Source organism: Aulonocara stuartgranti (assembly GCF_965226115.1).
Source record: "Aulonocara stuartgranti genome assembly, chromosome: 3".
NCBI classification, from domain to species: domain Eukaryota; kingdom Metazoa; phylum Chordata; class Actinopteri; order Cichliformes; family Cichlidae; genus Aulonocara; species Aulonocara stuartgranti.
Window position 1 is genome coordinate 61103905 of NC_138941.1, and position 13487 is coordinate 61117391.

Here is a 13487-nt window from a genome sequence, read left to right on the forward strand (position 1 = left end):
AAAAGTAATCAGTATCAGCTAATGTGTCACCAATCAGAACTGAGGATGAGTGGATGCCCCACCGTTTTAGTGCTGCTCTTCAAACGAGCCATAGAGATTGAAAATGTGACGTCATTTAAGGGTAAAACCGCAAAGGATTCTGGGAATTCGTGGCAAGAGGTACTAGCGCACGCAGGCTTTCAATTGAAATCAGTTACACAGCGATAAAAAGAAACACAAAAAATGGAAAGAAGCTGTTGTATTATTAACTGCAATAGCCGGTCACATGACAGCCACGGGAAGCCGACGGGTAAAGCAGATAAAACAGGTTTTTTGTTTTTTTGTATCACTAATTGCCCAGTACGATTACAGCATACAATATTATTGTCACTGCTACATTTCTGTAATCCGTACCAGAAATTATTTCCACTACTAATTAATTACCATTGAGCTTAAAGGTCCTATTAATAAACGGTTAACGAATGTGTATTTATGAAGACAATTTGTGAGACTGGTAAACTTACCTTTGTTTGTACGATGGTCTTTCGTTCTACACGGTGCATTTCAAGGTCCTGTACCCATCCGTCGGTAAACTGTACCTGGGCTTGTTGCAGTGACCTGAAGTTACTAAACTTCATGAATGTATGCACTGGTGGTGGTGAAAGTTGGGCAGCACGCTAACGTCTTTTGTCCACTCTGTGTGCTCGTAAGGGTCTAACCCTTTCACTCCTTTGATTTTTTTCCACGTATCTTTTCTTTGCCTTTTCGTCGAGTCTGTCTTTGTACAGACCAGCATTGTTATCCTTCGTTTTGTACATACCTTTTTTGGGGGGCAAAGAAAAAGCAAGAAGGTATTGGAACCGGAGAATGAACGTTTTGCAGTGCTGCAAATACTTGCATTTGATGCGGTACTTGGATTGTTTTGCCACGAGTTCCCGGCATGCAATGCGCAAAAGTCACGTGGTCTGTCAATCTGTATTGTGGGCTTGTTGTTCCTACTGAGGTTCAGACAAACTGTTTGGGTTTCTGGTTGGGGGTCGGCGTGGCTTGTGGTGGGAGGGGCTTTTGCTTCTCTGATGACTCTCCCTGGTCACTAGCTGTGGATAAATAAAAGTAGAAAATGAGGAACTGTCACACTGATCTGAGCCCTGAAGTGAAAAATAAACTGAATATGAGCATAATGGAGCTGAAAATAGGTTTAAGGTTTAAAACAAGAAAAGAAAATGCACAGTTCTCATACCCGGAGTGTACCGTCGTCTTTTATATGCAATCTAAGGTTTAAGTTCTAATGACCGAAAATCAGGCTGATCTAAACTACATCTACATAAAAAAGTCAAAAGAGAAGACTCATATGACATTTGTTATTCATATTTTAATAAATAAAAAAAAAATGTGAATCCTGTGACCAAATCTAAAAATCAATGAAAAATTTGACATCACTCTAAGCCACCACCAAAGGTGTGCAATACAGTAAATGTTGGTCTCAATCTGATACTAGATTGAGACCAACGTTTAATGAAATGCTCTAAAAGTTAAATTAGACAAAGATGATCAGAGAAAATAAAAACCATAGTTTTTAAATGATGATTTCCCTTTTTAAGAAAGAAAAAAACAGCGGTTTTGTGATAGGCTGACGTTTGTTTTCTTGGTTTTAACTGGATTTCTTTTTACAGTTTCAGGACTTTTGTACAAAAACACATAGCTTGTGGTAATTAAGCTTCAGGTTTTGGTGAAGCCCTCAGAGGTGAAATACAGATTTGTGTGTGCATGTATTTGTGACTTACTCTGTAGCTTGGAGAGAGAGTACTCCAGCCCTCTCATGGCTTTAGCTTGGTTACTTTTAAACCTGGCGAGACCGAATTCCTGGCGGAGAAAGACAAAGAATTAGTCAAAGATAAATACCCGCACCATACGTTAGCTGTATATAGATACTGACGAAGTGTCACATAGTTGGTATTGGTATCTTGGCTTGGCTTGAGAGCCAGGAGGTATTACTTCACAATGTTCTGAGTGTTTGCAGACAAGTCAGCATCTTCCATGCAAACTATGGGCGACAATGGACAATCTGATAAGAGACCAAACCAATCGCAGACAGAATTTTGGTGCAGCACCCTCTTTGCAACGAATTTCCCCAGCAACAACTCGCTAACTAGTCAGGGGTTTTATTTATGACCTGCATTGCCAAGGAGTAACCGAGATATTAGCTAAGCCAACATGAAGCTATGTAACAAGCATAACAACCCAACTGCAAAAATAATGGAATAAAATTATAATCGCAAACATGCAGAACATTAAGGCAAACTAAGCAGCCGTTATCAAGTTCGTGTTGACCACACCTCCAGCCATTACTGGGGATCTTTTATAGAGATTGAAAATGTGATGTCATTCTGGGGTAAAACCACAAAGGATTCTGGGAATTCGTGGCAAGAGGTACTAGCGCACGCATGCTTTCACATGAAAACAGTCACACAGGGATAAAAAGAAACACAAAAAATGGCGAGAAGCTGTTGTATTATTAACTGCAATAGCTGGTCGCATGACAGCCACGGGAAGCCGACGGGTAAAGAGATTGTTTATGGGATTACGTCATGGAAGAGAAATTGTTCAAGCCATGTTTCCGAAGTAACAAGAGCTGACGTATGGCCTGGATTGGAGCAATTTGAAGACCAAATATAACGTTTCAGAACACTCCAGCTCACATGTTAGTCTGCTCCAAGCATTTCCACAACAGTAAGTCTTCTGTTGTAGTTATTACGTAATTTATCATAACATAATTGGTGATGTAGGTTACAAGTAAGTCTTATATTGATTTGAATAGAATTCATTGCGCTATGCTGCTTTGTTCACTGTGGCTTTGCGGGCTAATGTTTGTTATGTTTTGTAGGAAAACCAATGCAAAATGCTGGAATGTGATCCAGACTGAGCACCCTCTATCAACCTGGATCATACTGAGTTTAAAGCTGCTACCACAGCCAGATTTGATCGGTTAAGAGAGAGCGAGATCAAAACAGCCACGAAAATCCCGCATATATGTGCCCAAGTGTTGTTTTCAAGCAATCAAGTGATGAATAACTGTTTTCTACTATGCTGGTTTCCAATGTTGTTGTTGTTGTTTTTTTGTTGTTGTTTTTTGCATTGTTGATTTGTTTTTTATTGAAGCAGCTAATAAAGCATAATGGAATACAATTTTGCCTCTTTCTTGTAAGATTCTATAATAGAATGAAACAATAATGCCAGTTATAAAGAAAGACAATAAATTGAATGAATTATGAAACACTTATTTTTTTTCTATTAGATCTGAAAATGTTGTGTAATACTACAACCTGAAACTACAAACAGATTTCGTTGGCCTGTACAGAAGAAAAAGGGAAAAAAAATGTAACAACAGCTGTGAAATGGAATAGTCCAAATCACCAAAAGTAAACTGGACCTGGGCTTGTTGCAGGGATCTGAAGTTAATAAACGTGAAGTGCATACACTCACACTTAGGACCATACAATAATAAATATGTCCGTGATGAAAGTTGGGCAGCACGCTAACGTCCTTACTCCACTCTGTATGCTCGTATGGGTCTGACCCTTTCAATCCTTTGATTTTTTCCTTGTCCTTTTTTTTTGCCTTTTCGTCAAGTCTGTCTTTGTACGGACCTGCCGTGTTGTCCGTCGTTTTGTACATAACTGTTTTTGGGGTAAATAAAATGCAATTAGGGATTAAAACCACAGAATTAATGATTACCGGTGCTGGAAATACTAGCGCTTGATGCAGTGTTTTGATTTTGTTGCCACGGGTACCCACAAAGCAATGCACGAAGGTCACGTGGTCTGTCAATCTCTATCAGAAATACACTAAGAGAAGCTGGTGTGTTCTTTATACTTTAAGTGATAGTAGGTTGAGTTTGGGTTTTGGTGGCCAATTTTCCCTAGGACTGAAACATTTGTATGTTTGTGTATACCTGTATGGGTCGACCCAGTCCATATACAGCTGTGGAGATCCAGGCCTCCCTCCTCAATTTGGTCCAAGATGGCTGACCATGGTTCTCTTCAAACAGACACCGCTCCACAACAGTCTTAGAGGCAGAGACGGTAGAAAATGTACAAAAAAGCCCGTTTTTACTCCAAACACAAACTGTTCAAGCACAGGAAAAAGTATTATATTCAACCCGGAGGGCGGTGCACTGTTGGACGGACCAATCGGAGTCTACGCTGCGGGACTGTTTTGATCACGCGGACTGGGAAATGTTTCACGTGGCTGCTAGGGACATTGATGAGTACACAGACTCAGTCTGTGGATTTATCAGGAAATGCGTGGAAGATGTCGTCCCATCCAGAACAGTTAAATCCATCCCAAATCAAAAACCCTGGATTAACGGAGATGTTCGCGCGGCACGGAGCACCGCCTTTGCCTCCGCGAACACATCGGACTACAAACACGCACATTACCAACTCCGGAAGACGATCAAAGCAGCCAAACGTGAGTACAGGGACAGGGTGGAGCAACAGTTTGACAACCCTCGGAGTATGTGGCAGGGACTAAACACGATCGCAGACTTTAGAGGGAAACCCAGCACACCGCAGACCACGGCCTCTCTGTGTGAGGATCTAAACGTATTCTACGCTAGATTCGACACAGCGAACACCATGAGACCGGACAGGGTGCGCACCGCGGATGACGTCAGTGCGCACACTGTGTCTGAGGAGGATGTGCGGAAGTGCTTCAGGAAGGTGAACGCACGCAAAGCTACAGGTCCGGACGAGATTCCCGGCCGCGTCCTCAAGTCATGCGCGGCTCAGCTGGCTGGAGTGTTCACGCACATCTTCAACCTTTCCCTCTCTCTGTCTGTAGTCCCAGCCTGCTTCAAAATGGCCACCATCGTCCCTGTACCCAAATCCTCCACCATCTCCTCATTGAACGACTGGCGACCTGTAGCCCTGACCCCCATCGTAAGCAAATGCTTCGAGAAGCTGGTCAGGGACTTCATCTGCTCTGCACTACCCGACTCACTGGACCCTCTACAGTTCGCATACTGCCACAACAGGTCCACTGATGATGCCATAGCCCTGACACTACATACTGCCCTGTCACACCTGGAGAAGAGAGACACGTATGTGAGAATGCTGTTTGTAGATTACAGCTCAGCATTCAATACCATCGTTCCCTCGAAGCTGGACAGGAAACTGCAGGATCTAGGACTGAGCAGCTCCCTCTGCAGCTGGATCCTTAGCTTCCTGTCTGACAGACGCCAAGTGGTCAGACTGGGCAGCATCACCTCATCCCCCATCACACTGAACACTGGTGCTCCACAGGGGTGTGTACTGAGCCCTCTCCTGTACTCACTCTACACCTACGACTGCACAGCCACTAACAACTCCAACATCATTGTGAAGTTTGCGGACGACACTACAGTGGTGGTTCTTATCACCAATGGTGATGAGATGGCTTACAGGGAGGAGGTCAGCGCCCTGACCACTGGTGTCAAGACAACCATCTCACCCTCAACGTCGCAAAGACAAAGGAGTTGATAGTGGACTTCCGGAGGTGCAGAGAAGTACACACCCCCATCACCATCAACGGCGCTGCTGTGGAGAGAGTGAGCAGCTTCCGGTTCCTTGGTGTACATCTGGCTGAGGATCTTACGTGGTCAGTACACACAAACAAAACAGTGAAGAAGGCGCAGCAGCGCCTCTTCTTTCTCAGGAGACTGAAAAGATTCGGCATGAGCCCCCGCATCCTCAGGACCTTCTATCACTGTGCCATTGAGAGCATCCTCACTGGATGCATCACCACCTGGTATGGCAACAGCACCGCCTACAACTGCAAAGCTCTCCAGCGAGTAGTGCGGTGCTCTGAACGGATAATTGGAGGTGAGCTTCCCTCCCTCCAAGACATCTACAGGAAGCGCTGCCTGAGGAAAGCGGGGAGGATCATCAAGGACTCCAGTCACCCCAGCCATAAACTGTTCAGACTACTTCCATCAGGAAGGAGGTTCTGCAGCATCCGGTCCCGTACCAGCAGACTGAGAGACAGCTTCTTCCATCAGGCCATCAGACTGCTGAACACTTCATAGACACCTCACCTCCACTACTGGAACTTCAACATTATGCACTACATACTGTACAGCAATGCCACTGTTTTGCACATGTCTCAACTCTGTATATTTTTATATATTTTATTTATTGTTTACTCTATTTAATTTGTAAAATATGTGTACACACACACACACGTAGAAAAATATTTAGTATACACATCCAGAAATGCATATACTATTATATATTGTACATATATTTATTAGTTTCAGATCAGCCATTCTTGTATTTTGCCTGTTTACATTATTGTATTTTGCACAACTCTGTTGCTTATGAAGCTCGCACACAAGAATTTCACTCACATGTGCTGTACCAATGTACCTGCACATGTGATGTGACAATAAAAGTGATTTGATTTGAACTTAGTTAAATACTGAAAATGTTAAAACCAACCAGACTGTAAGAGGCCTTGTAGTTTTCCAGTCAAAAAGCATTTATACCTGTGTCCAGTGCAGTTCTTTAAATCCGCAAATTCATCCATTTTCTTGTCCTTTCTGAGATGAGCAAAAGTGGAGAGAATGGCCTCATTTAGGCAACTATCTCCAGCCTTTCCAGCAAGGCATTCCCAGTCCAGTCCTGTTTCTGTCACAGGTCTCCTCACAGCTGGACATGCCCAAAACCCCTGACCTAGTCCATCAAAGTCTAGATGTGCAGGAGATCTCCTATTCAGGTGCTCAAACCATGTCAGCTGGTTCCTCTATTACAGTGGTTCCCAAACTTTTTTTGCTGCCTTTGTTTTACAACACGCACACACACGCACAAACACATCCTCCAACCACACACGCCCATATTTTGCTCCATTGTGGTTTCTTTCACACCTCAAACATTTAGTAAACAATTAACCTTCCTGCCTTCTTGGGACCTTTTTGTGCCACTGCTATGTGTTAAATGGCTGCCATTTCCACTGTGTTCAGTGGAATATAACCAAACTTGCCACAGGATAGTTTTTACCTGTCAATGTTAATATTCCAGTGTGAATTCCTTAAATCAGCCTAAAATGGCTGAGCAGCAGAAATCCCCACACCCATCACCCTGGGGACCATTTTCTGCCCATTGACTTCCATTATAAACGCTATTTTTCAACCCCAAATTATCATCATATGATTTTATTTTTTCTTCTTTTCTTGGATGTCAATGAAGACTCAGGGCCTTGAAGTTTTAATTTTTAAATTGCAAAAAAAATGCAAAAAAAATAATGGCAGGTCAAAATGTATGTTGGTGCCAATCTTTGGTCCATCTAAAGGCCTACTTATAATGACAATCACATATTACTTCAACTGGTTTTTTGTGGAAATATTTAGTTTCGTTTTTTGGTTTTTGGGGCTTATAACACAGGGCGCTCATGTAATAACACTGGGATTTGAAGGGTTAAAACAACGAAAATATAATTAAAACTTTACATGAATATTTCAGGGAGAAGTAGTTTTACAAGGTTGGCTAATTTAAAGTGGAATAAAATATGGATATATGGTCTTTTTATGGCGTGGCTGAGAATGGTCCCTAGGGTGATGGGTGTGAGTTTTTTAAAGGATGGCAGGAGGGTTAAGCAAATACAAGTAACTTGCAATAAATTACAGGCAGTAAGAAAGTAAACTATTACACTACGTTCACACCTACACGGGTATTTTTGAAAACGCAGCTGTTTCGTTGACACATAAACAGCATTTCGAATCACCGAAAACGGAGATTTTTTTAAAAACTCATTTTTTTCCGTTTACGTGTGGACGAGGAATACAGAGTTCGTCACGCAACGTCAAAGGTATGTGCCTTTTTTCACGTCACGCTGTGCGCACGTTATTGTTTACATGAGATGAATTGCAGAATGGCAGATAGAGACAAAATACTGTTAATCTTACTGTCTACAGGTTTTACACACTAACATATACAAACGCAGTTACTGTCCCTCCATTTAGAAAGGCAGAGGCGTCACGGTGTGATTATTTTACTGTATGTGTAATAATATTCAACATTGCTATCAATGCATTTTTCAAAAAATGCCTCTCTGTGCAAAATGGGTTTAAAAACATAAACAACTGTGGGATACTGTTTGTCCGTGATAGGGAGAGCACAGTGCTGCTCCCAACGCAGGGAAAACCAATCCTGCAGGGGAGACTTGTGCACTTGGCACTTGTGCAGGTGAAACCAAAGGGCAGATATGCTTCGCCAGATTTTCTAGTCTTTGGCTTAGAATGAAGTTGGTTTGGAAACATATTCAGCGATGCTTCATCTCCTGCTTTGCATTTCTGTGGGCGCCCTGTGCTAGCAGTGTCCAAGAGTTTTGTTTTCTCTCTCCCTCCCTTTTCATACCGCGCCCCCCCTGCAATGGCTCCACACTTTGGGAAGGTCTGCTCTATTACATCTATGACCATGATCTCATGCTTTCATGCTATTCACAGCTCGTGGCCATTTTCTGATTGGTTATCTCAAACTGCAAACTGCCCCATTCAAAGTGGGAGAAATCGCTTGATGACAATAAGACCATCAATCTGAACTCTATCCTATCTGTCATGGGGTGGGGGTGGGGGGGTTAATTAACCACAGTGATCTAATCAGAGCGCATCTCACCATCAGCGTGTTGTGGTTCAGGTTCCAGGTCTTGGTGATGAGCGTGTGGGCCTGAGGGTCCACGATAGAATCTTCCAGGACGTAGACCGCCCGAGCCATGTGCATGGGGAAGACCCGCTCCGCCCAGCCCGGCAGGCGGTTGGTCTTCGTCAGCAGTCGCCTGGACAGCAGGTGGTTGCTGGAGGTGACCTCGCGGTATAGGACATCTTCCGTGAGTACATGGGTGCTGGTACACCAAAACAGATCTATTTTTTTTGAGAACACTCACACATTCTGTTTTTTTAAAATGTCTTTTATTGTTTAAAAAACTGAAGTTCTCCAAACAACACCCAGGGTTGATGCAGTCAAGATAAAAGCACGACAGTTTGGTCCACTTTGTCCATTGTCTGGAGAAAATGGACTAATGTGTTTTTTTTTCTTTTATTGTACTAGATAATAAGGTGACATTTTTCACTGTTTTATAAGGGAAAAATATCAGATTCATTGATGAGAAATGACTTTGCATATTCACTGAAACAATCATTCATGGACTCATTCCGCTTCCTGGGTACCACCATTACCCAGGACCTGAAGTGGGAGCCCACCATCACCTCCGTCATCAAGAAAGCCCAGCAGAGGATGTACTTCCTGAGGCAGCTGAAGAAATTCAACCTGCCAACACGGACGATGATGCAATTCTACACCGCAATCATCGAGTCCATCCTCACCTCCTCCATCACCGTGTGGTACGCTGGAGCCACTATCAGGGACAAACAGAGACTGCAGCGTGTTGTGCGCTCTGCTGAGAAGGTGATTGGCTGCAGACTCCCATCTTTGCAGGACCTGTACACCTCCAGGACACTGCGGCGTGCAGCTCGGATCTCAGCTGACCCTTCTCACCCTGGACACAGTCTGTTTGACCTGCTCCCCTCAGGCAGGAGGCTCCGGTCCATTCGCACCAGAACCTCTCGCCATAAGAACAGTTTCTTCCCCTCTGCTGTTGGACACATGAACAATAAACGTACGACTGTTCCCACCACTAACACATGACCCTACGCTGTGTTCACTGCATCATTCCATGTTTGGCACTGATCACCACCTGCACTCTTTCTACGTAGCACTTTTAATTCTTATTCTCATGTATATAGCTCATGTATATCTCATGCATATATCTTTCTACGTAGCACTTTTAATTCTTATTCTTACTTTTACTTTTTCATGTCTATTTAAGCGCAATTTATGACAGTATGTTTGCACTGAAGCACCGCAGCAATTTCCTAATGTTGTAAACCTGCTCAACATTTGGCAATAAAACCCTTTCTGATTCTGATTCTGATTAATTACCTGTATGGGTTTGGGTAGCGCTGCCAGAAGGCAGCCAGCACCTGATGCCACGGGCTCTTAATGTCCACCTCGCTGTGGAAATACCTCCCCATGTCGGCATGTACTAACAGAGCTCATTCAGCAGCTGCAGGAACAACATAAGAGACAAGTTATATATTTTTTAAATATATTTTGTATTTAGTGTCATGAGTTCCTCTTCATGTTTAAGTTTGTAGAATAAAATTCCTGTCCCGTTGGTATGAACACTCACTGAATTTGATCACGGCAAGCAAGAGAGGATAGGACAGTCGTGCCAAAGTCCCCATTAACAGGACATAGACAGCTGATTGTGCCTGCATTAGTGCCTGAAAATCCGGGTAGCTTTAAATTCTAACAGTGTGTTTAAATGACTTTAGTTTTCATACCACAAAAAGTTTTCAGACGCTAGTTTTCAGACACCAAATGAAAACCGTTGGGGTGAGCACGTTTCTAAATATGCAATTGTTAACAGTAGAATCTAAAGTTGCCACTTTAGTGAAGAAATGACTTTGCGTTGGCCGGGAATTGAACCCGGCTCAATTGCTTGGAAAGCAGCTATGCTAACCACTATACCACCAACGCTCACATCAGCAGAGGGGAAAGTAGAGCAACTTATCCTGTGATTAACACAATACTAGTACTTCTATGCAATGCTTTTCGTCATAGCATTTGTTTACTGTAAAAACTGTTAGCTGCGACCGTTATTAGGTGTTGCTACAGCTCCGAGGCCAGCATTGCTAATCCCTTTGTTTTATAACCGCACTTCACCAGCGGGCTCAAGCTAGTTAGCTGTTTAACGCGGTCGCCGCTTCGTCATCGTCTTCTTTTTTTTTTATCTAAATGCTGAAGTCAGCGTCCGAGGTTGCTAGTACAAACACCCTCTACCGTAAACGTCGCAGTCTGTTGTAGCTGCTGAGGAAGCTAACAGCTTCGGCTAGCCAAGTAACGGACGTACATAAAGCGCGTGTTTCTCAAAGCCCGGCGGACTGTAAGGGAGCCGGCATGGATAAAACACAGAAGCGAGGCAGTTCGGGGGTTTCTTTGTAGCAGCTGCTTATTTGAGACAGAAACAAAGAAGAAAAAAAGTGGACCCAGGCGGTCATACGTGCACTTACCGCCTTTTTCCACCAGATGGCAGACTAGACAAGCAGAAATCAGGTCGCGCTGCTTGGTAAACGGTTCACGACTAAATCCACATGATCTGCAGACCGCATGAAGTTTGGAGGTCTGTGGCAACTCTGCAAAAATTTGGTGCCCTCTGTGCACTCACTCTGTCAATTTACATGATTTACATATTTTAGTCTAGGCAACCCAAAATGTGACGTTCACATATGTGGACGCCAGGTTCTAGGAGGTTAAAGAAGTCCAGATGCTTTTCCTTCCAAGCTCCTTAGATCACAATACAGTTTCTCTCAATCTTTTAAAGTGTAAATCTGTCTGTACTTGCTGGTACCACTTCTGTCTGTTGCACTTATTTACTCTAGGATGGGTGTCAGCTAACAGAAAAGGAGTAAATACTTTTTTCCATTGTTACAAAATAAAATAATAAATAAATAACTATACTGTACAGGCAAAAATATACTACAGACACTTTTCAGTTGTGAATTGAAGCAGGCCTGGTCAGATTTAGAGCAAATCTAAGTTTCAGGTGATATATCCACTTAGACTATGGTTTAAAGATCTAATGTTTAAGAGAATAAAGTTGTTATGATGAGATTGAGCAGTGATTGATCCCCTGGACTTGCTTGATACCCTGCACTTTCCACGGAATTCCTATCACATAAGCTGGCCCTGAAGACCTGCACTTCATGTTGTTGATGAAAAAAAGACAGTTGAAAAATGCAAGAAATGTTTAAGAAATTCTAAGATTTTTTTTTTCTTGGGCAGCACGGTGGCACGGTGGTTAGCACTGTTGCCGCACAGCAAGAAGGTCCTGTGTTCAATTCCAACATCAGGCCGGGGTCTTTCTGTGTGGAGTTTGCATGTTCTCCCCGTGTTTGCGTGGGTTCTCTCTGGGTTCCGGCTTCCTCCCACCGTCCAAAGACATGCAGCTTGTGGGGATAGGTTAATTGGATAATCCAAATTACCACTAGGTGTGAATGTGTGAGTGAATGGTTGTCTGTCCCTGTGTGTTGGCCCTGCGACAGACTGGCGACCTGTCCAGGGTGTACCCCGCCTTGCGCCCTATGACAGCTGGGATAGGCTCCAGCGCCCCCCGTGACCCTGAAAAGGATAAGCGGATGGATGGATATTTTTTTTCTTTCGCAATCACTGTTTAAACATAACTACCAAAAGAGCTGTACAGGAAAGGAGTGTCTCCTGTCTGGTAAAATACCATGAATTCAGTCCAGGTTAAATGACTCAATAATATGGGCTGCACCCCATAAAGTAAAGCAAACTTATCTTGTAAAATTAGGGTGACCATATTTTGATTTCCATTTGATTTCCAAAAAAGAGAAGATTTGGCTTAGTCAAGAAAAACTTTAATAATACAATTGCTTAAAGAAAACTTTAACATATTTAAACGATAGGCTTTTACAAGTCAACAACTGCAAAAAAGAGGACGGTTGGTCACCCTAGTAAAATGGTGAAATATTATCCGTTCATCCATTCTCTTCTGCTTATCCAATGGGGAAATATTGTTTTTCTGAAAAATTCTCAATAAATTACTTAGTACAGTGGTCCCTCGTTTATCGGGATAGTTATGTTCTAAAATTAACCCGCAATAGGTGAAATCTGCGAAGTAGCCAACTTTATTTTTATACAATTATTATAGATGTTTTAAGGCTATAGAACCCCTCACAACACACTTTATACACTTTTCTCAGACAGGCATGAACATTTTCACACTTTTCTCTCTTGTTTAAACACTCTCAAAGTTCAAACCTTTGTAGAAAAATAAGTCCAGTATTATAGAATGAAACCAAAGAAACCCGCAGGTGACTTTGACGGTGCAAAATGTTTCATCGCCATTGTTGTGTTTGTTGGCGAGAAAACTTACAAACACACACTACAGCACTTCAAAGCCACACTGGTAGCGATCAAAGATTTATTTAAACTTGACAAGCTGGACACATTCTGTAATGTACTGGAGACACGGCACGAGATTGATTGACAATGGTCACCCTGTACACCTCTGACTTCTGCTACAACTCTGAATTATGCCAAATTCAGAAGTTTGCAGATGACACAGCCATCATGGGGTGTATCTGGGATGATCAGGAAGAGGAGTAGAGAAGTCTGGTGAGGAACCTTGTCGCGTGGAGTCACACAAACCACCTGCAACTCAACACCTCAAAGACTAACGGTGTGTTCACACCGAACGCGATGGACGCGAATAGAGCGTCAGGTTTACATGTAAAGTCAATGGAAAGGCGCGATGACGCGCGATTGCGGGTCCCGCGAAAATTCGGAAGCAGATTTGCGTCGCGAAAACGCCAAAACGCGTGAAACGCGCGTCAGTGTAGCGCGTCTGGCGCGTTTGACGCGCGAATAAAACCACGCGCGTCAGTTTTTGTG

The 13487-nt window shown here is 43.1% G+C and overlaps 1 protein-coding gene across 1 annotated transcript; it reads right to left on the reverse strand.

Annotated features, from left to right (window-relative positions):
* On the reverse strand, positions 1-10396 carry LOC309692803 (PRELI domain-containing protein 1, mitochondrial-like). The gene is made up of 6 exons (XM_082511622.1): positions 10201-10396; positions 9951-10074; positions 8628-8853; positions 3932-4045; positions 1764-1842; positions 1-1076 (listed from the first exon to the last, which is right to left on the reverse strand). The coding sequence occupies exons 2-6, from the start codon at positions 10040-10042 to the stop codon at positions 985-987; spliced, it is 603 nt and encodes a 200-aa protein (XP_082367748.1). The 5' UTR covers positions 10043-10074; positions 10201-10396; the 3' UTR covers positions 1-984.
* Between the last annotated feature and the right edge of the window lie 3091 nt (positions 10397-13487).

What these genes read in the sequence shown, in the direction of transcription:
- LOC309692803 (XM_082511622.1), bottom strand. Translation starts at nt 10,042, where the DNA reads ATGGGGAGGTATTTCCACAGCGAGGTGGACATTAAGAGCCCGTGGCAT. An exon ending in TGAACCACAACACGCTGATG is followed by an intron (nt 4,046 to 8,627) that starts GTGAGATGCGCT and finishes TCTGCCTCTAAG; the next exon opens with ACTGTTGTGGAGCGGTGTCT. An exon ending in GACTGGGTCGACCCATACAG is followed by an intron (nt 1,843 to 3,931) that starts GTATACACAAAC and finishes TTTCTCCGCCAG; the next exon opens with GAATTCGGTCTCGCCAGGTT.